The sequence below is a fragment of the Lontra canadensis genome, unplaced genomic scaffold (assembly GCF_010015895.1).
Source record: "Lontra canadensis isolate GAN:19392208 unplaced genomic scaffold, GSC_riverotter_1.0 scaffold8, whole genome shotgun sequence".
NCBI classification, from domain to species: Eukaryota; Metazoa; Chordata; class Mammalia; order Carnivora; family Mustelidae; genus Lontra; species Lontra canadensis.
In genome coordinates, this window is record NW_022631002.1 from 17,859,846 (window position 1) to 17,887,271 (window position 27,426).

Below are 27,426 nucleotides of genomic sequence, written 5' to 3' on the forward strand. Positions count from 1 at the left end.
AAAACAGTTATAACCCACAGCAGCAGTGGTATGTAAATGCTACACCCTGGGTGGTAGAAGCAAAGTTCCCCCAAGTCTTCAAGGTAAGAGCGCAATAGCCAGGTGGAGGGGTAAAGGAATAAAGGCATTTTAGGCAGGGGAAGTCCCACGTGGAGAGAGTAAAAGAAAGATGTGGCTGGTCAGGGACTTAAAGCCACTGAAAAGTTTTTTTTTTGTTGTTTTTTTTTTAAAGATATTTATTTATTTATTTTACAGACAGATCACAAGTAGGCAGAGAGAGAGGAGGAAGCAGGCTCCCCACTGAGCGGAGAGCCAGATGCGGGGCTCGATCCTAGGACCCTGGGATCATGACCTGAGCCGAAGGCAGAGGCTTTAACTCACTGAGCCACCCAGGTGCCCCACCACTGAAAAGTTTTAAGGCAGCTGGGGCAAGAGGTGCAAGATGCTAGAAGGGAAGCAACAGATTGGGTTCAGGTGGGTGTGCAGCGGGATCACTGGGTGGATTCATCGGGCAGGGGACCACAAGCAGGGACAGTAGGGTGCTCTCACCTGAAGATAACCGTCCCAGGACAGGGGTGCTGACTATAGGATCTGAGAGACTCAGCCTAGAGGGTACATACACCAGATTTGCTGCCTGATTAGCTTTCAGGAGTAAAGAATAAGCGAAGAACAGGATGGGCTCTGGGGCGACACCCATGATTTTGGCTTGAACAGTTGTGCAGATGAAACGGCGAAAAAAGCAGATTGGACAAAATTTAATTTGGAAATCCTTACATTTAAGATATATGAAGGACATGCAGGAGGACCAGGAGGCAGCAGGATATGAGGGTTTCCAAAATGTCCAGCACTGGCTGCCGCTTAAGCTTTTGCCTATTTGTGGTTATCCAGTGGCTTGTCTGCAAGGCTCAGGGAGAACATTCACATCCTCCACTACCCCGTGGCTGCCAGGAAAAAGGCACCAATGCCTCTGTTAGCGGGGCCACCTTAAGGGCAAAGTCTGGTTCAGCTGTGGCCTCCAGTAAGCAGATGAACTTGGACACCTCAATGGGGGACCTTAAGTGTTGGACCCTCCTGGTCAGACCAAATGCAGACTGCTCCCCTGGGAGACAGGGAGAAGAGCCAAGCACTTGCTTGCTGTGACCTGGCCATCCCTTTCCTTTCTCTGCCCCAAGTTTCTCCTTATCATCACCTCCCTCTACATCCCCACTGTTATCCTGTCTGAACTTCAGGTTCATCTGAGGAGCATTTAAATGCACAAAAGTAGGCTCCACCCCTGCAGATTCTGGTTTGGTTAGGTTTGGCGTCGTGCCCAAGAACCTATACTTTTGTCAAGATCCAGATGACCAGTCAGGCTTCAAACCCTGCACCCACCTTCCCCGCCTCTCTTCAGACATCTTATTTGTGAAATCACAAAGTCTGAGAAAAGGAAAAATGTTTATTTTCAGCAAGTTCAAGGTCCCAAGTTGGGAGAAGGGCCAACTTCTCCCCTCCACCCAGGGCCTAGGCTGCTGCTCTGGTTCAGACTTAGAAGGGGAGCCACCAGTGGCAGGGGTGGGGGGATGGGGCAGGAAAGTCACTTGTACTGAGGAGAGAGTGGAGGTACAAGTGGGGCGGCGCAAACACTCAGTATCTTGTCAATGTCCACCTGGGTTGACTTATCCACCTCAGCCTTGAGGTGGCTGCTGACCCCTGACCTGGACACACACCCAGGTTCCTCTCCCACCTCCTCTCCCAGGGGAACCAGAGCATGGGTGGAGGACACCAATGTACTGGGACAAGGCAAAGTGAGGCCTGAGGCCAGCTCACCTGCCACAGGCAGCAAGGCCTGCAGTTGCTCCACACCTGCTTCCGCGGGGACCAGGGCCAGCTCCAACTCAGTCTCCATCTCTGCCTCAGCCTCCCTGTCCCCCTCCCCTGCCTGATTCAGCTCCGGATTGCAATAGTTGATGTACTGGTACAGGGGCCGCAGGCGTTGGGCCTTTCCTGCAAAGACCCGGGTCAGGGCAGGGGCTGGAACACCAAGCTGTGCCATGTCAGGGTCCCATCAGGCAGGAGGAAAAGGGAAGGCCCAGGGGCTGCCACTCACGCTCCAGCCCCAAGGTCTCTGAAGGTGCAGACACCGTGCTGGCCAGAGCTGGAAGCACTGGGGTCCCCAGACTTTTGCGCTTCTTGGCTTTTTTGTGCTGTTTGGCAGATGGTAAGGGCTCACTCTGGCTACTCTCCGATTCCTCCTTCTGCAGTGGCAGCCCATGTGGCATCTCTGCTTCAGCCCTAGGATGGGCTTGGTGGCTAGGCCCTGGGAGGCTGGGGGATAGGAGGCCTAAGGAGCCAGCCTCCAGCTTTGGCTTCTGTGCCCTGACCATAGGGAATAGCCCTGCCTGTCCACTACCTGGGTCCTAGATTCTTGTCTCCTTCCTGGTCAGTGAGGCTCTGGGCTGGACAGAGGACTAGAGCTTCTGTGAGCTCAGTACCCTACAAGGCCTTGAGACTCCTCCCCTGGATGCCTCCTCCCACCCCCAATGCCAGGGTTCTTCAGGAACAGGGGGATAGAGGGGTGATGGTGGTGGCAGGGGATAAGGTGCACTCTGTACGAGTGTGAGCCCGCCCACCTCCCTCCTGAAGACCAGCAGCTCTGACCCTCTGAAAACTCGCTCACTTGACTGGCTTCCTCTTCGGACCATGACTGGCCCTCACAATGGAGGCTGTAGGCCTGGGGACTCTCTCCTCTAGTGACTCCACCTCTAGCTTAAGCCTCTCTTCCTCCAGCTTGAGTTGTTCCTCCTGGACCTCCAGCTCTGAGACGGGTCCTGTTGGGCACTTGTCTTCACCCACTGTCCGGCAGGCCTCATAGGCTGGTACCAGGCACGGGTCGGCCATCACTGGACACTAGAGGTGACACATAGGTAACTGGTCACCAAGCAAAGGATACAGGGGATCAGTCATGAGACACCTGAGAAACACCAAATGCAGATGAAGGGCACCAGCCCGTGTCCCTCCCTGCCCCATGGAGCTTGTCCTGGCAGTTTGGGGGGTGTCGCACAGAGTTTGGCCTCCTAGAGCGCCGTGGACAAGTGTTTGAAGACTACACAGCCTGACAGTCACCTCAAAGCCCTGAGCGTGGCCACCGGACGACTCCGCGAGATGTGCCGGCCCCGCGGCTGTCTTCTCCTGGGCCCCTGGCAGTCTCTCGGCCACTGCTGAGGCCATGGCTGCGCTGGGTCCGCCTCCTCGAAGGTTGCTTGCGGGGAGGACGGCGAGGGGCCGGCCTTGGGGACCTGGCGCTGACCCCGGGGACCGGGCGCTGACCCCAGAGACCCGCTAGCAAGGACAGGCGAGTGGGAAGGGAACCTGACGATGGCTTTGCTCCACTCTCAGCTGGAACTACAAGTCCCAGAAGGCTTTGCGCCAGGGGGGCCGTGGCCCCTGGCCTCAGGGACGGAAACTACTGTTGCCTGGCAACAGCAAGCCCGTGGGGTTGCAGCAGTCGGCGGCAAAACTGCTTCGGTGAGCTCCTTGCCCGAGTGTTTCGAGGAAGGGGTCGCGTACCGGGCAGAGAAGTAGGTTAGGAGCGGAGGCGGCAAGGGCTGGCGGGGTCGGGCTGCGCGGCGGGGACCGGGAATGGAGGGCAACGCCGGGGTCAGGGACTGGGTTCAGGGCTGAGGAAGGGGCCAGGGCCCGGAAATGCGCAGCCCAGCAGGCCACGGTGCACCATTGCAGGGCAGCAACGGCGGCATGTGCGAGGGCCCATCCCGCATCTCGGGGCCTATACCCCCAGACCCTACGGTCTGCCCTGACTACTACCGGCGGCCGGCTTCTGGTGAGTTGGGTATGGGGCGGCGCGGCGGGGCGGGGCGAGGCCCAAGCGAGGTTCTGGCTCTGCTCCACTACTGAGCTCCGCACCCCACCCCATCTGGCCTGTCAGCCCAAGGACGCCTTGAGGGAAATGCGCTGAAGCTGGACCTGCTAACTTCGGACCTCGACTTGGAAGCCACCCCTTCGCGCGGCCCCCGCATAGGTCCTGGAGCCAGAGAGATCCTGGAGCGAGGCCGGCGTGGCGTCGGGGGAGTGCTGTTGCAGCTCGGGGGCATCTCCCTAGGCCCAGGGTCCTCTCCCAAGAGTAAGTTCGTACGGAAGGGGCACTGAAGCGAGTATGAGGTCAAACGCTGAGATCAAAAGCGTTGCTTCTCCTTCCCAGATCTGGGCTCAGGCTTTGCCTCTCCGAGTGTCATTTTCTCCAACTATAGAAGGAGGGAGAAATGCATTACTTCCTCACAGGAGAGGACTGAATGAAGTTCCCAGGAACCCTAGCTCAGCTTAATGAATTCATGCATCAGCGAAACCTTGTGTGTGGAGTGCCTACTGCGGCCCGCTCTGTAGGTGCTAGAAAAACAATAAACAAGTGAAGAGATGGATATAATATACAAAGTGATTCATGGTGTACTTCACAATAAAAATGTAGAGAGTAATCAAGGACATAAGAAGGTAATTGTCAGGAAGGGAATGTAGTGATGTGTATACTGTCTTAGATGGTGAGGTCAGGGAAATCTTTCTGTAGGAGGGAGGGTGCAGGCCGACGTCTGAACTGGTGGGACTTGGATCTCCTGGGCTATATGTAGGGTAGAGTCTGGCAACATCTTTTTCCCAGGGAAGGACCCTAAAGACCATGAGAAGGAGAACCTGAAGCGGATCAGGGAGATCCAGAGGCGCTTCCAGGAGCAGGAGCGCAGCCGGGAGCAGGGACAGCCCAGGCCCCTGAAGGCTCTGTGGCGCTCACCCAAATATGACAGAGTGGAGTCCCGGGTCAAGGCCCAGCTACAGGTACCTGGCTTGAAGAGCCACAAGCATTGTTCATCCTGTTGACTGAGAGACAGTTATGCTCAAATCTGAGTTAGGGGGAGGGGTGAAAATCACAGGGGACTAGGGTACCAGGGGCTAAGAAATAGCTGATTGTGCTGCAGGGTCAGGCTGGGGGTTTCCCTCAGAAGTGGTGATGGCTGGAGGATCCTGAAGGGCAAGTAGGAATTAGGCAAGGAGAGAATGGAAGACAACATTCTACTGAGATGGAACCTTATAGATAGAAGTCCTAAGACTAGAGGGAGTGTGGGCAGTGGTATGCTGTATACAGGGGAGAAGAGCATGAGGCTGGGCTGAGAAGTCAGCCAGGCCCACATCATAAAAGATCCCTTTATTTCTATGGGTGTTGAGAAGGGCAGGGGTACAGTGGTGGGATTCTTTGGTAGACAGTAGTACCATTTCTCTATCCAGAGTCTTCAGAAGGAGGAACAGGATAGAGAGGAAAGACAGTAAGGTCATATGCAAATTTGTTGAAACTGAAGCATTTGTGGGACTCCTAGGGGGCTGGGAGTATGCCCAGGAAACAGATGGAGAGTCAGGTCTGGATCTGAAGAGAGAGACCCAGGAGTTATTGAGGATTAGGCTGATGACAGTGAGCCCAGGGAAGTGACCCTGGATTTGAGGGCTTGGAGGCCAGCTGTGAACGACCTTGGTGGGGACAGAGTCAGGAAGCTTGGCCAGGAAGGAGAGAAAAAGGGAATGGTTTAGCCAGAGTCAGGACTGAGGTTGAAGGAGGGGTGGTTTGCTGTTTTCCTAAAGATGTGAGACACCCACATACTTAAATGCTCATGGATAGAAGTGTTCCTTCAAAAGGGAAGAGGCCCATAGGGCTGGAGATAAATATCCTCACAGGCAGAAGGGACAGAAGCTCACTCATTTGGGTGGATTAAAACTGACTTCAGCCTGCCTGACTCCTCTGCTATGCTCTGCCCTCCAGGAGCCCAGCCCTGCCTCTGGAACAGAGCCTGCCCACTTCCTACGGGCACACTCCCGCTGCGGCCCTGGGCTCCCACCACCCCGTGTCCCCAGTCCTCAGCTAACCCCACCAGGCCCCAGTGCTAAGGTGAGAGGATGTGTGGGAGCTGGGGGAGAGGGGCAGCGATCTTGAGGGGTCCAGGAGCACATCACAGTGCTGTCTGCCCCATCCTGCTTGCCACGTCCTGCAGGGGCCAGGCCTGGGTGTGGACTTCATTAGCCACAATGCCCGCACTGCCAAGAGGGCCCCCCGGAGGCATTCCCGCTCACTGCAGGTCCTGGCACAAGTGCTGGAGCAGCAGCGGCAAGCCCAGGAGCACTACAACACCACGCAGAAGGGCCATGTGCCTCATTAGTAGGTCCCACTGCCCAACACCCAGGGTGAGGGGTGCCTGTGGAGGGTGGGAGATTACCTCTGCCCCTGGGACCATCACCTCTGAGCCTGTGCATCTGCAGCTTGTTGGAACGCAGGGATCTGTGGCGGCGGGAGGCTGAGGCCCGCCAGCAGAGCCAGCCGGACCCTGCCATGCCCCCAGGCCACACTCGCATGCCTGAGAATCAGCGGCTGGAGACCCTGAGCAATCTGCTCCAGAGTGAGTTCGTGGGCAAGGGATAAGGGGCAGTGGACGGGGAACTTAGTGGGGACCATGCACCCCTGCCCAGCACTTACTGTCCCTGGGCCCCCTGTAGGCCAGAGCCAGTTGCTACGTGAGCTGGTGCTGCTGCCTGCTGGGGCCGATTCACTCAGGGCCCAGGGCCACCGTGCGGAGCTGGACCGGAAGCTGGTGCAGGTAGAGGAAGCCATCAAGATCTTTTCCCGCCCCAAGGTCTTTGTGAAGATGGATGCCTGAGCCCTTTTATGGGGGTAGTTGTGTGGGTCCTCAATGAGGATCGCCACACAGTTGCAAAGGCAGGATGAGGCCCCATCATGGCCTGGAGTTCGAAGACAGGAGAGTGGGGTGGGCAGTATCCCCAGAGCACTCTTCCCAGCTACTGGTGGATGTAGAAGGACCAGCCCAGCCTCTTAACCCCTTTGTCCAAATTAAACCTTTTGTACACAGTGAGGTTTGTTTCCATAAGAGCTTTTCTTACCCTAGAAATGCCAAGCCTGGTGTCCCTCCCTGCTGCTCAATTGCGGGAAGGTCTCTCTGTTATCCTTATCACTCCTGCCTTGTGTCCATGGCAGAAGGCAAAACCGTGAGACCACAATGGACATTAAGGCTGGGACACAGAAAGACGATGACTGCATTTGTAGAAAACCTTTAATGTTCCCCAGACTGAGAGGGTTCTGTGAGCAAGCTAGAAACCCCCACCAGGGAGGTCCCTGCCATGTCCCAGCAGCCTGGAGTGGCGAGGGGCTGCATCCTTGCCTGTCAGAGGCTAAAGCCACTACCATCTCCTCGCATGCTGCTCCCCCATCCAGAGCTGGCCTGCTCCTGATCATCCAGGGAGGGCAGAGAGCTGCGGGCACCAGGAAGTAGACGGCCCTGGCGCAGGTCCCAGCATGGAGGCCCCTGAGACAGCCCATTGGAACAGGGAGGCTGGCGGTTCTCAATGACCAGATCACTGCTGTCATCATCGCTATCAGCCTCAGTAGGCCCAAGCCCAGCAGAGCGAGGCCCTGTCAGACGCGCAGATGCCCCACGCACCACGTTATTGCGCTGATTGGCTGGCTTGACAGTGACAATGAGATTGTGGCTATTGGCGATCATCATGTCCGTCACTTGGTCCAAGGTCTTCCCAGCCACCTCAATACCATTGACCTCGAGGATCTCATCACTGACTGCCAGCAGCCCTGTACTCTCAGCCAGGCCCCCTCGTACCAGGCGGGAGATGAAGATGCCTGGAACCCGTTCCAGGCCCTGGGGAGCTACACGTACACTCATGCCATCTCGGATGTAGAAACCCAGGGGGCGGTCGGAGCCATGCTTGTGCAGGCGCACCCGTCGGTGGGTCTCAGGCAGTAGGTCCACATCTATGACTGAAGAAACCTGGCGGAAATCTTGGGGCAGGCTAATCAGCAGAGGTGGCCGGGTGCGCAGGGGTGCCACTGGCCAAAGTAGAAGCCCTTTCTTGCGCCGCTGCAGAGAGTTGGATGGGAAGGCCAGGCCACTGGAGTCAGCTTCTGCTGCGGGGGGTGGGGAGTGGTGGGGGGGTGCTGAGATCAGAGACCCTGTTCTCCCACATGGGCCCTTTTCCCTCATGCCCAGGCCTGGGAAAGGGGGTATGGTAACTATTTCCCACTAGTTGGAGGTCAGACCAAGGGCAGGAACTGCAGAGAATGAAGCCTGGACACCCTGGGCATGGGCTAACCCTTGTAGCTCTGCCCTGGTGTTCTACCCCACAGAGGCTGCCCACTGTACCCCATCCTCCTCACCCCGCTTCTGTACTAGCAGGCGCAGCGGTGGGGGCCCAGTGGCCAGGGCCCGGTGCAGGCTGTCATCGTTGGTGAGGGGCAGTAGGTCGCCGTGAGCATCTGTATAGCCAAGCAGCACGTCCAGGCCTGGGATCTGGTGCACTGCACGCAGCAACCGCGAAAACTCTTGGAAGCCACTCACCGAAGCGCGGGGCAGGGCGAAGCGTCGGAACTCAGCATCAAACTGGAGGCAGGGGGTGGGTGAAAGGAGGGGTCAGGACGGAGCCCGTGCCCTTTCCTACCACGGGTCCCAGGGTGTTAGAGGTCGGAAAAGGCTGTCGCCAAGGCTGCAGCCTTGCGCCCAGACCTCAGCTCCAGTACAAGGGACGCTGTCCAAGGTCTTCTCCCCGCCTTCCAGGTAACAAGGCCACAGAGGGACTTTAGATGCCGGCAGTGGAAAGAAGATGGATGGAGGAAGGCGAAAGGAAAGGCCGGAGAATGGGACATGAATGATGGAGGCGAGAAAAAAGGTGGTGGGGACTAAAGCTAGGAAAGGGGAGAATAAGGGAATTGGAAGCGCCTAGGGCCGAGGCCGGAGCCGGGGCCAGAGGGGCCCTTACTTTGCTCTTCACCTCGACGATGTTGTCGGGACTGCGCGCTGGAGTCCTCTGCTGCCTGGCCATGGTGGGGCCGGGCGGGCCGGGGACGGTGCCCCAGGCGGCCCGCCGAGGAGCAGGTGCACAGCCCCGGCAGGCCGGCTCGTGCCGCCCCGCCCCTGACGGTAGCACTCTCCCCGCCCTCCCATCCGGACCATGACGTCAAGGGGGCAGCGACAGAGAGTGGAACGCGGAGTCCACGTTTCCTAGGAAACGGAGATGGGGGCGGAGGCATATTGGCGTGCTCTTACGTCATTACGCTACGGCGCGCGAGTCTCCGGAGTCTGGGGGAGGGGTTTGGCCAATCCAAGGGGAGGGTGAGGGAAGTGATATTTATTGACTGTTGTCTGTGTATTATTTTCATTGGCCTTATAACGTTAGATGACTGAATGTTTTAGAAGAGGAAAAAGCGATAAATATTTGCTGAGCTCCGCGGGTTCACAAGGTGTTGAAGTGTTTTTGAGCCAATCGCTTGACCACTCTTGACCGCAGCCTCAAGCCCCAGATCCCTCCCTCTCCATCCTTCCCGGTGGCATGGTAATCTCAACAAACGGCCCGAACGCCAGGCCGCTTCTCGGAGACACCAGGGTAAAACCAAGTAGGTGGATATCCACTCTACCCAAGAGTTTGCGCGGAACAACACTGAATCGTGCGCACGCGCGGGCACGCTCATGGGCGGGGCCAAGACCTTAGGTCCCGCCCAGCCACTGTGCGCTTCCTCTTCCGACGAGAGGCGGGGCCCTGGCGTCCGCGGGAAACACGGGGTGGTGGTTTTCTGCTAGGGGCTGCTGCGGAAATGGCAGGTTTGGGGAGTTTGGTCCTGCGGCCTTGGATTCGAGACCTGGTCCTGGAGTCAGATGCACTCTCAAGTCCGCAGGCGGGGCAGCTGCTCGAGGTGAGCCCTCCCCACTTCTCAGGGCTCGGAGAAAGGCAAAGCCCGAGGGCGGTGGGCCGGGCCCGAGGGTGGTGGATTTGACGCCAGTCGACGCCGTAAGGTGTTACAGGAGGCCGACGCTCCGGGCCCGTCCCACGCCTCTGACCCCTCTGACGTCGCAGCGGCGCTCCTTGTGTCTGACGGGACCCACAGTGTCCGGTGCCTAGTGACGCGGGAGGCCCTGAACGCCTCGGACTGGTGAGAGACGCAGCGCGGGGCCTGGGGAAATCCGAGTCTAGTGAAAGAACGCGAGGCCTCAGCCGGAGATGCGCGGGGCCGCAAGCGGGCAGGGCTGTGTTTGAGCGGGCTAAGGCGGTGATGGTCGTGCTTGTGGCAGGGAGGAGAAAGAGTTCGGCTTCCGAGGGACAGAAGGCCGGCTGCTGCTGCTGCAGGACTGTGGGGTCCGCGTCCAAGTCGCCGAAGGTGGCGCGGTGAGTGGTGAGGCTGGCTTGGGTGGGTTAATGAGCCTGACTCCGTGACAGCTCCTAACACGTGCCCCTGAATTCCTTCAGCCCGCAGAGTTCTACCTCCAGGTGGATCGCTTCAGCCTGCTGCCTGCAGAGCAGCGCCGGGAACGGGTGATTGGTTGGTAAGTGATGCCCCCCCCGCCTCAGCTGTTCTCCCTAATCAGGTCTGACTGCCTTTGGTACAGGTCTTTTGAGTGGGAGGGCTTAGGCCCCTAGTAACAACATTGCCTCAACTCTCCTCCCGCCCCCCAGCAACCAGGACCCAGATGTGCAGAAAAAGCTCTTTGACTGTCTGGAGTGAGTACGGAATTGGGCTCTTCAGCCAAGTGTGGCTGTGTCAGGGGATGGTAGATCTGTGTAGACAGGCCTCAGGATTGTTCCTCAGCCTTGTTTTCTCTGTTTCTATAGGGAGCACCTTTCAGAGTCCATCTCCCCCAGCGCAGGTACTTATAGTGTTTGGCCAATGATCCTAACACCCATAGAATGACACCCTCGGTCACTGTCTTTTGCTTCCTTAGTAAGCTCCTCTCTCTACCCACCCTTCCCTTCTTTAAGTTTTGGCCCATCCTCTCGTCCCCTGCCTTTAGGACTTTCACTGTCCCAACTTCTGGATGAAGTGCAAGAGGACCAGGAGCATCGGGGGGCGCTAGTGCATCTGGCTGAGAGCTGTCTGATGCTGGCAGGCCCTTGCACAGCACCCCCCCCTCACCCGCTGGACCTCCTCCTGCCATAGGGCCACGGTCAGTCTGGGGCTTCCCTTGGGGAGTGTCAGGGTGAGGAGTTGAGCAAGGGCTGTGCTAAGAGTTTATGCCCCACAGGGAGAAGCTGTGTACACTGTCCTCAGCTCATGGCTGCACATCTCTGAGAATGACCAGCGAGTTCTGAGCTCTCTGCGCCCAGGTCAGAGAGCACCAGGTGTGGAGGACTGGAGAGGGGAAGAGGAGGGTACCTGGGGGCCCAGTACCCACACTGCTAATAAGCTCCCCCTGACCTTCAGGCCCTGAGCTGCCTCCACCAGACCCAGGTTTGCAGGACCTATCGCTGACCCTCATTTCTCCTTCCTCGCCTACTTCCTCAGGTAAGGGGTTGCTCAGGCCACAGCCATTCACTGCTATCACCCAGGTTCCCAGGCTGCTGCAAAAGGTTGCACACCCAGGTAGGGGATGAACACAGTCCCTATAGGCCTGCCTAAACTCATGGGCTACTGAGCTGAGAGGGCTGTGCCCACAGTCAGTCCCCTCCTTCCCAGGAACTCCAGCTTTATCCAGCCATGTGTCCTCAGAGGAAAGCGGCGCCAGCATCAGCCTTCTGCCTTCCCTGTCCTTGGCTGCTTCAGACCCAGTGCAAAAGGGCAGCGCCCAGGCTGTACCAGCCATCTGTTCAGCCCCTGGCCCCTTGCCCCCTGGCTCCCCACACCCTAGCCATGTTCCCAGTTCCCCACTCCTGAGCTGCACCCCAACTCTGTCACCCCTTGGCTATGTACCCAGTCCACATCAGGCCACTGTGACTAGGGCCCAGAAACCTAGCCTGGAATTCAGGGAGCAAGGGTTGCCCCCCAAGAACTGGCAGCACTCTCCAAGGACAAAAAGCACCCCGGGAGCCCTGGAGTCCAGCCCTGTTTGGGTGAGCATACATGGATAGTAGAATGGGGTAGACCTTGAGTGGAGCTGGGAGTAGGGGTGGAGGGGTAGCCTTAGATGGGGTTAGGGGTCTTTATTGGCCCCTCTCCTGATATCACACCACCTTCAGGACCCTCCAAAGCGGCATCGTGATGGTTCTGCCTTCCAATATGGGTATGAGCCACCCTGCACCTCCCTCTGTGCCCAGGTCCAAGCCGTCAGGTGAGTGCCTAGGGCTGCCCCTACCCTTTTAGTCACCAGTCCCTGTCCCCATTGACCTACAGCCATGGATCTCTTCCCAGGCTCCCTCCCCAGCTCGTGGCCTGGGCCTTGCACTTTCTAATGGAACCACCGCCGGATTCTCAGCTAACCCAGGTGTGAGGGATCATGGGGGAGGATATATGCACACAGATCCAGGCCTGGGATAGACAAACAGTGCTCCACGCTCTGCTTCTTTGAGTTTTTTAATAAAATAATCTCATGCGGCAGGAAAAGGAGAGGGTCAGGGGTTGGGGCCGCCGCCTCTTTGGTCTGTGGCTGGGGAGGGTGGGTTTGGCTCAGGGCTGGAGGGCTCTGTAGACTGTGGGGGCAGAGGTTGGGCTCCAAGGCCAGATCCTGCAAGGGAAGGAAAAAGGGAGGGGAGGGGGTCAAGACTGGACCAAGCTGTCCTGCCCCCACTCCCAGCTGGCCCCAGCCTTCTCTTACCTAGGCTTGGAGATGAAGGTGCCTCAAGCTTTGGTCTCCGCTTGAGAACAGGGGAGCGCTGCAGCCGCAGGGGCCGTTCTGAGAGACATAAAGACTTGGCAGGGGGGAGCTGTATTCCTAGGGACTTGCTGCCTGTTCCCATGCAGTCTCCATCACCTCCAGTGTGTGAGTTCCAGAGCTCACACTGTTGGCTTCAGTGCCTCCCTCCTCCCCTGCCACACCCCCAACCCTCCCCCTCCCCCCCCCCCCGGGGCGGGGGCAAAAGCTGCTAGGTGGAGACAGGGCTAGGAGGCAGGGTTTGTCAGACCCTTGCTCCAGGCCTTGTCAGACCCTTACTCCAGGCCTTCTGGCTCCTTGACTTCTCAAACCCTTAACATCACTGGTAGCCCCCTCCAAATAAAGACCAGAGCCACCAAGGGAGCCCTGGAGTCTACCCTCCCCCATCTCCTGCACTCAAGCACACAGGGAGATGTCCCCCCCTCACCAACAGGGGCCTGGAGCTGGTCCTCATGCACAGACACTGCTCGTCGCCCTGCTGAGAGAGGCCTCGGCCTCAGCTGGCCATCTAGAGGAGGCCAGGATATCAGGGTATGTTCTGGACAGCTACCCCCACCCCAGCCCTTGCCTCCCCCTTGTCAGGGTCCCCAGCCCCATATTGGAGTGGGGCCTAGGGTGCCCAATTACCTTCATTCCTGGGGCCCAAGCAAGGGTCCTCCGGGAGACCCAGGCTGTCTGGGGAGGGGCTGGCTCTTCGTGGGCTGGGGCTGGGACAAGGAGAGGGGGGGCCCAGGGCCGTCCTGTTGGCCCCAGCCATGGCCCCTAAGCTCTGCATTCAGCTGCTGCCCCAGTGTCTTCCAGCTAGTAGACTCAAGCCCTTGACCTCCTGGACTAGGTCTGCACGAGGGGTCTGCAGGGAGAATGGTATAAGCCTAACTAGTCTGACACACACACACACACACACACACACACACACACACACACACACACGCCAACACTTACTCACCAGCAGATACAGAGTGGGTGCGGGACTTGATCGAGATGGGAGGGGCCTCAGCGGAGCTGTCCATAATATCACCTGCAAGGTGGGGCTGGGGGTTCAGGCACCAGCCCTTGGGAATGAGGGGAAAGAAAACCTGGCCTCTTTGCCTTTTCCCCCAGGAGAGCCAGTGCCTTGAGACTATCTCTAAGGACAACTCCCTCACCAAAGCTGTACTGCCCAAGCAAAGGGTCCCACTTACCATCCGAGCCAGCCTTCTTGATCTCTCCGTCCTTGCTCTGTAGGAAACGGGGAAGTCAAACTCAGTCCAGTCCTGCCCTCATTCTAGCAACTGCCAGTACATGTCCACCAGGAGATGCCGGGATGGGTGAAGAGGAAGCTGATGTAGCCCATGGGTGGTGAGGAGAAGCTGAAAGTAGCTCCCGACGGAGGACTATGTTATGAGGGGCATTGAGCTGCACCGGGTGTAGCACAGTGAGATGAAGGAAATGACTGGGGCTGAGGCCTTAGGACAAGACTAGGAGGCAGGGCAGTGTCCTGAGAGGATGTTCCTGGAGGATTTGCTATTTTATTTAGATTTTATTTATCTGTTTGACAGAGATCACAAGTAGAGAGGCAGGCAGAGAGGAGGAAGCAGGATCCCTGCCCAGCAGAGAGCCCGATGCGGGGCTTGATCCCAGGACCCTGGGATCATGACCTGAGCCAAAGGCAGAGGCTTTAACCCACTGAGCTATCCAGGCACCCAGATTTGCTGTTTTAAATGCAGGTCACAAGGTCTGGGTTCTGTTCAATCTACAGAGGAAGGACCATCCCAGCTCCAAGGAAGAGGTAGCAGTGGCCAGGGCAGAAGCCGTGAAGGAGGAAAGGCTGAAGCTGAGAACTATTTTGAGGAGGAGGGGGGTGGACCTGATAGAGCTGTCATGAGTCTCCTTCTGGTCACATATGTCACCCACAGACTGCCACAAGACACATGTCACCTGCCCCCTCACTTTGCACTTGTGTCCCTCCCAACTTACTTGCTTCCTCTTGCCTTCGGCACTCCCGCTGCCTCTGCTCACGCCAATCCTCTGGAGCATCACTTGTACCCGCTGTTCAAAGGATGGGGCCAGCTCTGTCTCCCCCCGCTCCAGGGGCCGTCGCTGAGGACAGAAGCCCAAATGGGGAGAGAGCCCACCACCTCAGTCCTAGCAGAGCCCTCACCCCTTGTCACCAGGCTTACCTTGTCAGGTCTAGTACCCAGGGTTTCCTCCTCCTCCTCCTCCTCGGCAGGTAGGAGTATCATGGAATAGGCTTTGCTTTCCCGAGTGTAGCGAGGCCGGCTCCTACGGGTAGGGTCAGGGCTGCTGGTGCCCCCCTCAGCCCCACCAGACTCCTCACCACGGCCGGGACGGGCTGGTGGCCGCAACAGGTCTCCGAGTGTAGCCTTCCGAGTGCGCGGAGCTGCCCCAGGGCTGGTCTCTAGATCAGGCCGTGGCCCCCGTGTTGAACGAGGCTTCTTGAAGGCAAAGAGGGTACCCAGCTTCTTTCGCAGTGTACGAGGAACAGGGGTGGCACCCCCCTCGTTGGCCGGGTCTTCTTCAGCGACCCAGCTGTGGGAACAGCCAGCAGTGAGTAGGAAGGCCCATGGAACATCCCACCCTCTCCCACCCCCTATAGCTGCCCCTCACTCACAGGCGATCCTGCTGGATCAGCCTTTTGGAGAAGAATTCCTCCACGCCCTCGTCCACGCGGGCACTGAGCCCATTCCCTTCCTGCGGCAGGGCTGGGGGCACCTGGGGGACACCACAGGGTCAGGGCTGAGCACAACCATGAATTCTTTCCACCCATTGTCCAACAGCCTGGCCTGGGCAACTCCCGGACTGGGCAGCTGGAGTCACCCTAAAGGGCTACTGACAGACATTCTTGCTGTCGACGTGGTGGGCAGAAATGCTGGTTTCACGTATCTCCTCACCAGTGGTTGCCCCTGGACACACACCCAGCCCACACCTTGTCCCATGGAGTATCCTACACACCCTGAACCAACAGGCGAGAACCCACTGGCCCCCTGGGTCACACATTCCCACTTGCCACCCCCTCTGCTCCAAACAGTTCCCCGCAGTACCCTCCACCCCCACCCCACCCGGCCTGCTGGCAGCTCGGCGGCGCCTGCTGCTGCGTCAGACCCTCTGGGGGGGCCTCAAGCTGACTCTCTGCCTTCTGCCCCGTACCCACTGCCCCCACCCGCACCCAGCACACACACATCTCCCCAGGTAAATACCCACTGGACCTGTGGTTGATGCAGGACTGTCCCCACAGCCTGGGGCCCCGCATCTGTCAGTAACCCTGGGAGGAGGAGGAGAAGATGGACACCCTCCCTCACAAATCCGTCCCTGCAGAGGGCCAACCCAAGATGCAGTCCTAAAACTGAGATGTACCCCCAGTGAAATCCACACACTCATGACCCTGCATGACAACGGCCTGAGGAAACGCCAGAAATAAACCAAGGCACGGCAGTACGACCAGGTGGTCTTGGGCCCCTAAAACCCACCTCCCTAGCTGCCATCACTCCTGAGAAGAGGAAAAGCCCCTGTGACCCCCCAATTCCACAAGCTCTAGAGTGGGGGAAGGGCGCTCACCTGGGGGCCCCCCGGTGGTGGCCGGTGGTGGTGCTGGCGCCGTGGCCGCGGCCGGGCCCGGGTCGGATGGCGCAGGGGCTGTCCAGCGGGTGGCAGGTCCATGCGAGGCAGTAGGCCGGCCTGGGGTCCGGGAGTGGCGGGGCTCGGAGAGCCACGCGCAGAAGGCCCCGCCTGCGGCTCCGCATCTTCCCCCGGAGCCGCCAGCTCGGGCTCCGGCTCCTCAGCAGCACCTAAGGGGAAAGCACCAGAGGAGCACCGAGCAGCGAACCCGGGGAGGTGGTGGTGGCAGCGGAGCTAGGGCAGCCCGGGACCCGCCCAGGGCGCGGGGAGGGGCCCGGCTACGCCGCCCGCCCCCTGCCCCTCCCCCCCACCGCTGTCCGTGGTGCTGAGCGCGGCCCCGAGCAGCGCGGCTCTGCGCGGCCGCCAAGCATGCGCATCCTGGGGGTAGAGAAAGGGGCGGGGGAGGCGAATGGAAACAGTGTCCTGATCCTGGTCTGCTCAGGTCCTGTTTCATGCTGACCGTAGCAGACCCCAACCTGCAAATTGCACGGAGGGCCTGGGCTGGCTTAATCAAGGGTGAGGGAGGTCCTAGCACAAGACTGAATGAATGTGTCCACGTGTCCAGGTTGGTTCCCAGATCTAATGGAGAACTTTCAGCCGGGCCTGGTTAACTCCCCCTCCCCACAGACCCTGACTTACTGTGAGTGGAGGGAACCAGGGGAAGACCTTGGCTGCACTCAGGCCATTTCTGTGGGGGATTGCCATCCTAGTGGGGAGGGCAGAAACTCAGCTTGGGACACAGGCGGACTGTCTCCCAGCCTTCCACACTTCATAACAAGATGGGAAGATCTAAGAGTTCTAGGGCCAGGGTTCCAGGACCACATACCTTCTGTTTGTCTTCATCCTCCTCCTTTTCCTTCACCTCCTCAGGGAAGAAAAGACCTTCCAGTTCCCCAGGCCCAAGGGGGCTGGGCTCACCTCCATCCAGTGCTGGTATGGCAAGAGGTATTGCCACTGTCGCCTGCTGAGCCAGACTCTCCACCTGCAATACCAGGCAGCCCAAAGATGGGCAGTTGGGCCTCAGCCACAGTCCCATCGGTCCTAAAGAAACTCTGAAATACCCCTGGGCTCTATGAACCCAAAAGACATTATAGAACCCCTGCAAGGCAGTGGCCAGGTCACTGTGTGTGTGTGTGTGTGTGTGTGTGTGTGTGCATGCACACGTGTGCATGCACGTGCACAATTCTCCCTCACCAGCCGATCCCGGGCTGCATTCAGCCCCTCCAGTGCCTGAGCCACAATGCTCTCTGCCAAGGTCCCCGTGACTGACAGCCGCATATCCCTAAGAGCAAGACAGAGCAAGGATTAATGGACTATCTCTGCCCAGTCCTATTCAATCCAGTCCAACCTCAGGCCTATCCAGTCTACCTGAGCCTAGTGAAGGCATCTTGTAGCAGGTGTTCTGGGAGCAGCTCTGGGAGGCCCCTTGAACCCACCAGGACCCCCTCTAGTTGCTCCCTCCACTTGGGCCCCTGCAGCATCTGTGGGCAGAGGCTCCTTGTTGTGTCCAGTGTGGCCTGAGTGAAGTCCTGGGCAAAGACCAGAGCATGGAGAGTGTGGTCTGAGGCTCCAAACCCCACAGAACGTTGACACAAGGGATATCACAGCCAAACCTATGAGATAGGGTTAAGCCTGTATATGGACCTGGGCCTGGGGCAAGGGTAATATCTTACCTGAATATCCTTGCGGCAGACCTCACCCACTTGTCCTAGGAGGCCTTCTAGCTTCTGCCGCAGCTGCCACTGATGACTTGGGGAGCTCCCAGCCTCATACAGAATTGGGAGAATCTGGAAGCCAAGCAAGAGAAGGAGTTGCAAGGTGACACTCGATTAAGAGGGAAAGGGTCCTTGCAGCAGCGGTGGGGAAGGGGTGCTCACACTGAGAGAGAAGTTGGCATTTTGGATGGCATCCTCCGCCTGGTGCACAGCAGCTTCGCCCTGAGGCCCAGCCCCACAGCCCAGTAGCTCCACATGTTCCTGCACTGACTGACACAGTTCATTCACTTCCTGGGGGATGGGGGGAGGTGCGCATCAAGAATCAGTGCCATCCTAGCTCCCTCCAGCCTCCCAGACTCTGATTGCTTCCTGCCCAGGGTCTCCAACAGGGTGGGTGAGGTCCTGAAGCCAGTACTATCAGGCCAGCCATTCAGGAACCCTATCTGCTCAAGGAGGGCATGAAGTGTCCCCTTTGGATCATTTTAGGGACTTTATATACACTTCTAAGTGTCCAGAATAGGAAAAAAAAAAAAAGGAGCTGTTAGTCTTTTCTATGTTTTAGAAGCTCAGTCTGCTCACTAGCCACGTAGAGGACAGACTGAGGGGGGCAGAAATGGGAGTGAGGAGCCATGGACTAAGGACCAGGGAAGCAACAGATATTTGGGGTGGGAGCGAGGAGCAGTGTGTTTGAGAGTTAACCGAGATAGGACCAAGTCCGTCTGTGGGGGTTCTAGTGTGGCCAGGAGAGACCTGGCCCAAACTTCTGGCCACAACACTTGGTGTGTGTGAGCACCAGTGGGAATGGGTTCTAGGGTAGAGAGAAGAGTTTGTGGGAGGTGATGAGGTCACTTGAAGGTGTACAGAATGTGGAGCCCCCGCAGGATGTCTGGGTCAAGATGCCTCAGCTTTAAAGCCTGAGAAAGAAGTGGGATTTGGGAATGGATAGGTGGGAACATCTCACAAAGGCAGGGGAGTGGAGGGAGATGAGGCCAGAAAAAGGGTTGCTGGGTTCAGCCCCAGCAGAGGTCAGTGCAGAGGAGAGTCCTATGAAAGGGAAGTCACAGATGGGCTACAAGCATCTGGGGGTTGGGGGAAATTGAGGGAGGATTTTTAAATACCTCCCATCTTGAACAGGACAGTCTATTTAAATCCTTTAAAAAGGTATCCAGGGGTGTTATTTGGGGGAGCTACCAAAAAAGAGGGACTTGTCCTGGAGAGCAAATACAGGCACTCTAGCCCCAAGAAAGTCAGAGGCTCAAACTCATGGAGGATTCCAGGCACCACACTTCTTCCCATCCCCTATCTTCTGTACCTACTCAAGGTTGAGGGAGGGGACACTAACCTGCTCTGAGGGGTCTGAGACCAGACCCGGTGGCTGCGGACGGGAGGTGCGGTCAGAAGAGGTATGGTCCGCACGGTTATTCCTCAAAAGACAGGCTTGGATCTGCGCATAAGCGATATAGAGAAGTGGTAGGAGGCGGGGCCAGGGCTCAGAGAAGGGCCGGGGAGGAGTGAGGAACCCAACCTGATGCACTGCACGTGCGGTCAGCTCCGGGCGGCTGCGATGTGCCTGGGCCACGTCGTTCAACGGCAGAGGCATGGTCTTTAGGCTGCGGTTCTGCTCCAGGGCCTCTGCCACGTCCATCAGGCCCAGAGCAGACGTGTGGTTTCGGTCCCAGACAACCGACCTGGGCCAGGCCGGACTTCAATCAAGGGCGGAGCTCCACAAGGCTCCACCCAACCCCGCTGGCTTGTCCATTCACCTCGCGCCCCAGTCCCCAGCATTTGCCCCTCCACATTCGGCCCGCCCCTTAGTCCAGTAAGCACCTCCCCGGCCACGCCCCCTCCCCTCTGACCCCGCCCACCGGAGCCTTGTGTTGACCCGAAGTGCCTTGGCCAGCATTTTGGCGCCAGTGTCCCCCATGGCGTTGCCGCTGATATCCAGCGCCATCAGGTTAGGATTGGTACCCAGGGCCCGAAGCAGGACGCTGGAAGCCAGCTTCAGCCGTGACTCAGCCACGGACAGAGACTGCAGGGGCTGGGGGAGGGGGGTGGAAAGCGCGATTTGGGTTTGGAATGGGCGGTCAGCAAGGAGGGCAAGTTTCAGGGTCTGATAGAGCAGGAATCACCGGGGCCCGTCTATTGCCGAAGGGCTCCCTCATTGTCCCAAGAACTCACACAGTCGTCATCCTGCACGAGCTGGACAATCCGGTGCAGGACGTCGTCCAGGGTCTCCCTGTGGGGCAGGGGCCGCGGTTTGGAAGGACCTGGGTAGGTGGCGGGTGGTGGGGTGCTGTTTGAGAGGTCCGGGAGGGAGTGGGATAGGGGCTCACTTGCACCGGACGTTGAAGTTCCTTCCAAGTGCCACATGTCTTAGGGACCGACTCCTCCCGATGGCCAGCACCAGAGTCACCATGTCTGAGCCGAAACCTAGGGGTGGCTCCGGTCACGCATCAGGAGAGGCTGAAAGGGTGGGCATGGGTGGGAGCTGGGTGGGCAGTGGGGGGAGGGTGGGTTCGGGGCGGCCTCACCATTATCCGCCAGATCCAGGGAGCTCACTGCGCCAGCATCACACACTAAGTCTTGTATCACCTGAGCGCCCGCAGAGCGCAGCTGAGAGTGGAAGGTGAGGCACGTTCAGACCAATGGGCTGCAGGTGCAGAGACTTGGGCGCCCGATGGCCGGCGCTTGCGCCTCCCAGCCCCATTCGGCGCGTGGGCCCATTGCAGCTCACGTCTCGGGCCGGCGCTCACCTCACAAGCGCTGAGATCCAGGTGCAGGTCGCCCGTGTGCGTGTTGAGCGCGAGGCCTTCCAAAAGGGCCCTGGGAGGGGATGTCACAGGGAGTGGCGGGAGCTGGGAAAGGGGGCCCCAGGGCGCGAACGAATAACAAGACCGAAGGGCCAAGACGCCGGCAGGTCGTGGGGGCGTTAGGAGCGAGGTGAAGCTCTGGGGGGCCCGGCCTGGGTGGTGGCCGCACACGTACCCGTGGGGGGCGTAGCCGTGAGCAGCGACACTGACCTGAGCGCGTCGGGCCGCAGCTTGCAGCCGGCCAGGCCCAGGTGCCGAAGCGTCCCCGCGCGGCTGAGAAACAGTTGCAGCGCGGCGGGCGCAGCGCGGGACTTCCTGGGGTGGGCGAGCGGGAGGAGTGGGCTTCCGGGCGCAGGAGGGCGGCTCCCGGCAGTCTCCCCCCACCGCCCGGACCCGCCCCCCTTACGTGCGGGAGAAGACATTCCTCGAGGCGTCCAGGTGGCTGAGGCTGGTGCAGCAGCCGCGGGCCAGTGCCGCGAAGAGCTACGGGAGGAGGGTGTGGGCTACACCGACGGAGGACCGAGACCCGGCACCCCCCAAACCCCAGTCTATCCTCAGGACTCGGGCCGGGTCACCGGCCCTACAGATCATCCCCCCACGGACCACCCTCTCACAGTGTCCAGGGCGGTGTCCGTGCCCGCAAGATTCAGGAACGTCAGAACATTAGGACGGCTCAGGAAACTATAGAGGCCCTGATGGGAGGATGGCGGTGGGAGGAAGTCAGGGATCACATCACCAAGAGCTCCCTGACATCCCACTGCCCCCAATCATTGCCTCTAAAGACAACCACTTACCCCATTGTCCTCCGAGGCCCCCAGAGCCCCAGGGTTCCCGGAAAGGTCCAGGTGGGTCAGGGCAGTGTCAAAGGCCACATTGGAAGCCAGCGCCCGGCCCAGAGACCTCATTCCTGGTGGCGAAGGAGGGAGTGGCTCACCAATCAGGGAGATCCACCCCCACCCCGCCCCCTGCCTACCCCACCTACCTCGAGGAGTTAACCCGGTCTGGGCTAGGCAGAGTCTCCTAAGGGCTCCAGGTCGATGCTCTAGGTGTCTGCTGAGAGCAATCATGCCTAGGGAATGGGGGTGGCTGTGTGGCTCTCACCTCCTCCAGCACCCGCTCCCTGGGGTTCCCTAGGTTCAGCCGTACCTCGGTCATCCAGCAGGTTCCCTGTGAGGCTAAGCTCCCGGAGGGCAGAACTTGAGTGCCCTGCCAGTGCCTGGGCCAGTCGCCGGACAAAGTCTCTGGGGACCAGACCCCAGGTGTGAAACTCTGACCCTGGATTCCCATCTCCTCCCCGGCCACAAGCCTCCCCATCCCGAGCTCCCAGACTCCTGACCCCAAGCCCTACCCTGTCCCCCTTACCCCCTCAGGCCACAGTTCTCTAGCACTAGCTCCTCCAGGTGGGATGACTGACTCATCATGTGCAGAATCTGCTCTGAGACCTCAAGGCTCTGAGAACCAGAGTGGGGGCTCAGTGAGCTGCACCCTGGGCCCCGCACCCTGGGCCCCTCCCCTCCCCTATATTCTCACCAGCTTCATGTCCACACAGGAGAGGCACTGGAACCACAGGTTGTAGGACAGGGCAGCCACACTCAAGGCCAGGTCCCTGGGTGGGAGAAGGGGCAGAGGCAGAATTCAGGGCCCTCTAGCCAGATCCTCGGCCCAACATCCCCCTCCATGGAGAGGCCACAGTTCGGGAATGTGGGTCCTCCCTTCCCGCCCCTGGCAGGCCACAGACCGACTGCCCAGATGGCTGAAGTCACCCAGGCTGAAGTTGCGGCAGCCCTGGCGATGGTAGATGGTGTCCACATCCTGGATGGGAAGAAGATGTCTCCCACTGGCTTGGGATCAAAGGGGAAGGGACCCTATGCACAGGGGGGATCAAATGCCTCCAGAGCCCCCCAAGGAGGGCCCTACTCTCACCCACTGAATCTCCTCTCGGAAAGGGAAGCCATTGTAGTCACACAGAGCCTCATATGTCTCCAAGAAGCCACCTGGGGGAGGTGCCAGGGGTATAATGGGGTGAGGAGGAGAGAGACAGAAGGTCAGAGGAGGAGGAAGATCAGAGCCAAGCCGGGTGGTGGCTGTACTTGAGGTGACTATTCAGTTTCAGAGACCCCCAATTCAGGGGTCTGGGGCTGCAGGCTGAGGGGTAGGCTGGAAGCCCTGGGTGGCCTTTTCTTGGCCCTTACCACAGGGGGTGCTGGCCGCCGTGTCCTCAGAGGGGCTCCTTCTCTCCAGCCGAGCCAGCATGGAGGGGGATGTGGGCCTCCGGAAGAGCTTCCTGGGGTGCGAGGAGAAAGGAGAAGGGGACAAGCGACCTGTAACCCCTGGGATGGGAGGCAACCCACTTGTGTCATCCCCAGCACACCTCTGCTGCCCTGGTTTTCTGCTGGTCCCTTGTAGTCGCTGGGCCTCACCCAAGGCTGGAGCGAGGGAAGACCTTCTTGATGGCGGCGGCGATGTGCTGGGCCAGCTGTTCCAGAGCGGCCACACCCGGAAGCTCCAGGACCAGCTCAGGCAGGGACTCTAGCTCAAAAGTCACCTGATGGGGAGGAGGGCAGCTGGGTTGCCCTCTCTGTGTGGGTGCCAGGGAGGCGAAAACCAGGCTGCAGACCACGGGGGTGGGGTACTAGCTGTCTCACCTGAGGGGGTGTCTCCTGCAGCGCCATGGCCTGGACCTCCAGGTAGCTGAATGTGCAGTCCACCTGTGGAGAGCTGGAATCAGCTGGAACCAAGGCCCTAGCCCCACGCTTCTGGGGTCCCAGTCCTCTGCGCAGCTGGGAGCTCTGAGCCAGCCCCGCCCGCTGTGGAGCCCGGTGCTGTGGGAAGGGCAGAGCCCACAGGACAAGAGACAGCTTGGCCGGCGCAACCCTCACCAAGGAAGCTGCTGGAGGGCAAGGTGAAGGTGGCAGTCAGCCCCTGACACTCACCCTCAGGGGGAGGCAGGTGTGGAGCAGGTAGGCTCTCCAGCGTAGCAATGCCTGTGGGGAGAGAGTGTCTGACGCCCAGGACAGGCCAAGGGGCTCTTTTAGCCTGGGGCCCCCGTGGTCCTCCCACACTCGGCCCCCTGCCATACCAGGACATGACCTTGCTCAGCACCCTCCCGCTCTGGTAGCCAGGTTTTCAGCAGCAGCTCGGCCTCCTTGGGCCACAGGAACCTGGTGATCTCGCCTGTGGAATGGCAGCCCACTGGGTGATTGGGTCCTCCCACGGAGGCCAACGCATGCCCATGGTCTGTACCAGGCCTGTGGCCTGGGCTCATCTATGGGCCAGCAAGGAAGGAGTGGAGTGGATGTGGGGGCGCAAAGCTCTTCAGAGATGCAGACAACACTGCCTGGGACGCTGGGTGTGCTCTGGCTTTGGAGCCAAGTAGGCGGGAAGGGCCAGAACTTACCTCTCAGCTCACATGATATGCTGTCGGGGGTCTGGGCCATGGGGCCAGGCCGGGCCGCCGGGTGGCCCAAGGAGCTCCGATGAGAAACAGTTGCGGGCGGGCGGGCGCGCACACAGGAAGCCTGGGGGCCCTGGCCCGCACTGCAGCCACCTGCTCCTCCTGCAGCGGAAGGTACGCGCTGCTTCCTGCCAGGCCGCCCCCAGCCCGGCTCCTCCCCGCCCCAGCCTCCGCGGGCCAGGAGACGTAGGAGGGGGGCAGAGTCCCAGCTGTCCGCCCCCCTTGTCGCGCAGGAGCTACTCTGGGAGGGCAGACACGGGGTAGGAGTTGGACGCCTGCGGCACGCGCCTCTTGCGGTTCCTAGCCCCCTACTTCCACCCCGCGCCGCAGTCCCTGCCGGGAGCACCAGGGGGCGCTGCCCGCTCGGGATCCCTGCGACCCACCCGCGTTCGTCCACTCCAAAACCCAGCTGGGGAAGTGGACTGGAGGCCGGGAGGGGCGTCTATTCAGCAACGAGCATCGGTTATCTCCCAGAATCGCTCCCAACACCGGGGTCACAACCTGAAGGACCTAATCTGATGCTCCTAGCCTGGAGCCTGTGACCCCCTTGGAAATCCACGAACTTTTTTTTTTTTTTTTTTTTTTTTTTTTTTGAGTAATCTCTACGGGGACTCGGAACTCACGCCCCAGAGATCAAGAGTCTCATGCTCTACCAACTGAGCCAGCCAGGCGTCCCGGAAGCAGCAGAAAAAAAATGCCAGAAAAAATGCCAGATGGGCTCAGGCGCCCTTCTCTGCAGCACACGGTCCTCAGCTTTTATCAGGTTCAAGCTGGTTGCAGGCTGGAAGGTGGGAAGTACCCTCAGGAGGCAGGCGGCCTTGAGTTAAATGCCTAAACCCCAAGGGTTTCAGGGAGGGGTGAGCAAAGGCCAGGTACATGGGGGTTAGCTCCCCTCCAGACCTCACCTCTGCTGGCTGGGAGGGATCAGGAGGTCATGCGGTGGGGTCCTGCTAACCAGAAGCATGCTGCCCTAGAAAAGACCAGGGACCTAGAATATGGAGGGTTCACAGGAGAAGAAATACTTCTTTTTCTTCCACTACAATCCAATGAAACTCCACTTACTAGGAACAGCGCACTGCCCTGCCCACAGCTCAGCCGGGCAGAGGTAGAATAACCTCGAGAATAGACGAGACGCTGAGCAGGGTCCCTTGGCTTCCTTCCCATCCAGCCACCCCTCCCCACCTCAAGAGAAGGGGGAACATCCTCCAGTCAGGTGATCTGTCAGCTGGGGACTGGCTAGGGTGGATGGGAGGCCTCAGCTAGAGAAGGTATTTTTGTAAACAGAGGCACCAGTCCTCCTCTGATGTCTCCCAGCTTGGAAGAAGAGTTTGGGTTAAGATTTAGGACTCCTAAGAGCACACAGCACCCACAAACTGCTTTTAGGATGAGAACTCAGTAGGTCTCTTGCACTCTCAGCAGGCCAGGCGGTCGGTCAGTGGAGAAGGCTGGTTCTAAGGGCCGACTGCCTGAATGGAGGCCTGACTCCACCTCTTGCCAGGTGTTCCACACTCAAGAAATTACTTCTTTGGGCTTCCAGTTCGTAAGCTGGAGCTATTAACTTACCTCTAAGTGTTGCTGTAAGCATATGAAATGCTGTTTAAGTGCTCACAGCAGCGCCTGGCACTCTGGGAGTACGCATACCCACCACATCTGCCACGGCAACCCCAGGGCCCCACAGCCCACCATGAGAAAATCCACCTGGCCAGGGGTTTCCTGTTGAGAATGATTCGGAGGAGAAATACAAGAGGCAAGCACCGCCAGAGGAGACGGTCTCCAGGCGAGCAAGACACTGGTGGCACCTGCCCTGTCTGATGAGAGCCGTGGGGGTGGGCACGGGCTGCTGAGAGCAAACCCCAGTCAGCAGTGACCAGACTACCGCGCGTCTGTCAGAGCCCAGGGGAACACATGGGACCCAGCTCCTACCATACTGGGTGACTCAGTGCGAGGCGGAGAGGCCTTCAGCTCGTCTGTGTTCTAGATGGCATGACACTCCGTGGGCGCTCAGGAAATGCTCAAAGCGCCTCCGGAGGCCTAAGCCCCGCCTGCGGCAGCGGCGTGGGAGGAGGGGCCGAGCAGGCGCTGGACTGCGCCTCCCGGGGCCACAAGGCTAGCTCAGATGTTTTCGAAGACTAGATCCAGACCACAGGCCAGAGAAGGGCTGCACGGCAGCGGGCGTGGGGGTGGGGTGGGGTGCGAGTCCAGGTGTGTTAAGGGAGAATTTGACTCCAGTACCTGCTGTGCTGTAACAGTGGGGAAGGGCAGACAGGTCAGGCAAGCACCCCACCCGAAGTTTTCTGGTGTGGAGTGAGGAGTGGCTTCTGTACTTTAACGCTTATATATGTATAACCTATATTTTAGATAGGTTTTATATATAATGGAGTCACACAGGGTGCATCATGGGCTATGCAATGGGGGATCCCTCCTAAGTTTCTACTTCATCAGAATGGGACTTTCCTTCCCCCCTTCCATCCAAAACTGATCTTTTAAATTTTCAAACAAGCTGCATATATACAATGAGATAAAAAGCTATGCTTTAGATAGAGATCACACTGTTCTGCAGAGATTATAAACACCAAAAATTTTATTAAATTATATGGCCACTGGAACACTGATAGGGGTACTGTGGCCCCCACAGGGGCTGGCCCATGCGTGAGACAAAGACCCCAGACAGCCTCGGGCCACGAACACTGGGTCCAAGGAGCTGACCGCCACGTTCTGAGTCTTGAGGCCTCAGACCCGTTTTCCTGGGAGAAGGGACAATGTGGAAAGTACAAACAGCCAAAGGTCACACACACCTTACCTTTTGTTACTTCTTACTGAAAACCACTAATTCAGAATTCTGGTTAAAAAGCCCTAGAATTAGTGGCTGAAACTTTTACCCAAAATGGGTTTGCCAAAGCTATCTGCCCAGAAATGACCAGCAGCAAGATGCTTCACAAATCCATCAACCTCCCATTCCAATTCTCTTTCCCTCATGCCTCCCTCGGCCCTTGCTCACAAGCTACGCTATCTAGGAACCTCCCTGCAGCCTGGTGACTATCTCCCCTCCCAAACAACCTTCTCTAGGGCAAACTGGGCCCAGCTTCTCTTGTACTGCACCTGGCAGAACTCAAGGTACTGATCTCAGCCCTCACTCCGCTGAGATCCAGAGGAGAGAACTTCCCAGAGCCCCCTTCTCTAATCTCTGTGGTCACCCCTCTGCCGCAGGG

General features: G+C 58.8%; 5 protein-coding genes across 8 annotated transcripts; 2 read left to right on the top strand and 3 right to left on the bottom strand.

Moving 5' to 3' along the window:
* Positions 1–809: 809 nt before the first annotated feature.
* On the bottom strand, positions 810–3,229 carry CUNH16orf86 (chromosome unknown C16orf86 homolog). 2 transcript variants are annotated; one of them, XM_032854187.1, is made up of 5 exons: positions 3,103–3,229; positions 2,657–2,886; positions 2,087–2,304; positions 1,807–2,010; positions 810–1,099 (listed from the first exon to the last, which is right to left on the bottom strand). In XM_032854187.1, the coding sequence occupies exons 1-5, from the start codon at positions 3,205–3,207 to the stop codon at positions 906–908; spliced, it is 951 nt and encodes a 316-aa protein (XP_032710078.1). In that variant the 5' UTR covers positions 3,208–3,229; the 3' UTR covers positions 810–905. The 2 variants fall into 2 exon arrangements, with proteins under 2 accessions (XP_032710078.1, XP_032710077.1); XM_032854186.1 differs by lacking the exon at positions 810–1,099 and having other exon boundaries at positions 1,368–1,983.
* A 90-nt stretch (positions 3,230–3,319) lies between these two features.
* On the top strand, positions 3,320–7,154 carry ENKD1 (enkurin domain containing 1). Its single transcript, XM_032854181.1, has 8 exons — positions 3,320–3,504; positions 3,718–3,817; positions 3,923–4,117; positions 4,646–4,818; positions 5,792–5,917; positions 6,021–6,184; positions 6,286–6,422; positions 6,520–7,154. Exons 1-8 carry the CDS (start codon positions 3,355–3,357, stop codon positions 6,678–6,680), a joined length of 1,206 nt encoding a protein of 401 aa, XP_032710072.1. The 5' UTR covers positions 3,320–3,354; the 3' UTR covers positions 6,681–7,154.
* Positions 7,079–8,982, bottom strand: PARD6A (par-6 family cell polarity regulator alpha). 3 transcript variants are annotated; one of them, XM_032854185.1, is made up of 3 exons: positions 8,818–8,982; positions 8,207–8,429; positions 7,079–7,957 (listed from the first exon to the last, which is right to left on the bottom strand). In XM_032854185.1, exons 1-3 carry the CDS (start codon positions 8,866–8,868, stop codon positions 7,203–7,205), a joined length of 1,029 nt encoding a protein of 342 aa, XP_032710076.1. In that variant the 5' UTR covers positions 8,869–8,982; the 3' UTR covers positions 7,079–7,202. The 3 variants fall into 3 exon arrangements, with proteins under 3 accessions (XP_032710076.1, XP_032710075.1, XP_032710073.1); XM_032854184.1 differs by having other exon boundaries at positions 7,079–7,954; positions 8,806–8,982; XM_032854182.1 differs by having other exon boundaries at positions 8,806–8,982.
* A 574-nt stretch (positions 8,983–9,556) lies between these two features.
* Positions 9,557–12,355, top strand: ACD (ACD shelterin complex subunit and telomerase recruitment factor). The gene is given in 13 exon segments (XM_032854189.1): positions 9,557–9,736; positions 9,837–9,973; positions 10,113–10,206; positions 10,288–10,364; positions 10,495–10,539; positions 10,651–10,685; positions 10,830–10,939; positions 10,941–10,982; positions 11,061–11,157; positions 11,240–11,320; positions 11,492–11,865; positions 11,992–12,083; positions 12,164–12,355. Coding segments are annotated over 13 exon segments (1,362 nt in total). The 5' UTR covers positions 9,557–9,637; the 3' UTR covers positions 12,243–12,355.
* On the bottom strand, positions 12,308–24,769 carry CARMIL2 (capping protein regulator and myosin 1 linker 2). The gene is given in 40 exon segments (XM_032854188.1): positions 12,308–12,476; positions 12,567–12,644; positions 13,051–13,131; positions 13,251–13,353; positions 13,355–13,473; positions 13,570–13,641; positions 13,805–13,841; positions 14,580–14,702; positions 14,783–15,152; positions 15,235–15,335; positions 16,179–16,408; positions 16,878–16,944; positions 17,065–17,220; positions 17,433–17,520; positions 17,607–17,767; positions 17,912–18,025; positions 18,116–18,244; positions 19,296–19,397; positions 19,479–19,641; positions 19,819–19,991; positions 20,132–20,189; positions 20,287–20,383; positions 20,485–20,566; positions 20,707–20,776; positions 20,974–21,078; positions 21,170–21,246; positions 21,378–21,455; positions 21,558–21,670; positions 21,746–21,832; positions 21,910–22,004; positions 22,126–22,214; positions 22,294–22,369; positions 22,502–22,575; positions 22,687–22,757; positions 22,956–23,047; positions 23,184–23,308; positions 23,409–23,471; positions 23,697–23,747; positions 23,843–23,937; positions 24,161–24,769. Coding segments are annotated over 40 exon segments (4,218 nt in total). The 5' UTR covers positions 24,201–24,769; the 3' UTR covers positions 12,308–12,363.
* Positions 24,770–27,426: the final 2,657 nt, after the last annotated feature.

Coding starts and splice junctions, on each gene's coding strand:
- CUNH16orf86 (XM_032854186.1), bottom strand. CDS start 3,207: ATGGCCTCAGCAGTGGCCGAGAGACTGCCAGGGGCCCAGGAGAAGACA. Junction 2,887..3,102: donor GCCACGCTCAGGGCTTTGAG/GTGACTGTCAGG, acceptor TGTCACCTCTAG/TGTCCAGTGATGGCCGACCC. Junction 2,305..2,656: donor CCGAAGAGGAAGCCAGTCAA/GTGAGCGAGTTT, acceptor CCTATCCCCCAG/CCTCCCAGGGCCTAGCCACC.
- ENKD1 (XM_032854181.1), top strand. CDS start 3,355: ATGGCTTTGCTCCACTCTCAGCTGGAACTACAAGTCCCAGAAGGCTTT. Junction 4,118..4,645: donor CCCAGGGTCCTCTCCCAAGA/GTAAGTTCGTAC, acceptor TCTTTTTCCCAG/GGAAGGACCCTAAAGACCAT. Junction 6,423..6,519: donor CCTGAGCAATCTGCTCCAGA/GTGAGTTCGTGG, acceptor GGCCCCCTGTAG/GCCAGAGCCAGTTGCTACGT.
- PARD6A (XM_032854182.1), bottom strand. CDS start 8,868: ATGGCCAGGCAGCAGAGGACTCCAGCGCGCAGTCCCGACAACATCGTC. Junction 8,430..8,805: donor TCGTCGAGGTGAAGAGCAAA/GTAAGGGCCCCT, acceptor CCCTGCCTCCAG/TTTGATGCTGAGTTCCGACG. Junction 7,958..8,206: donor CCTGCTAGTACAGAAGCGGG/GTGAGGAGGATG, acceptor CACCCCCCGCAG/CAGAAGCTGACTCCAGTGGC.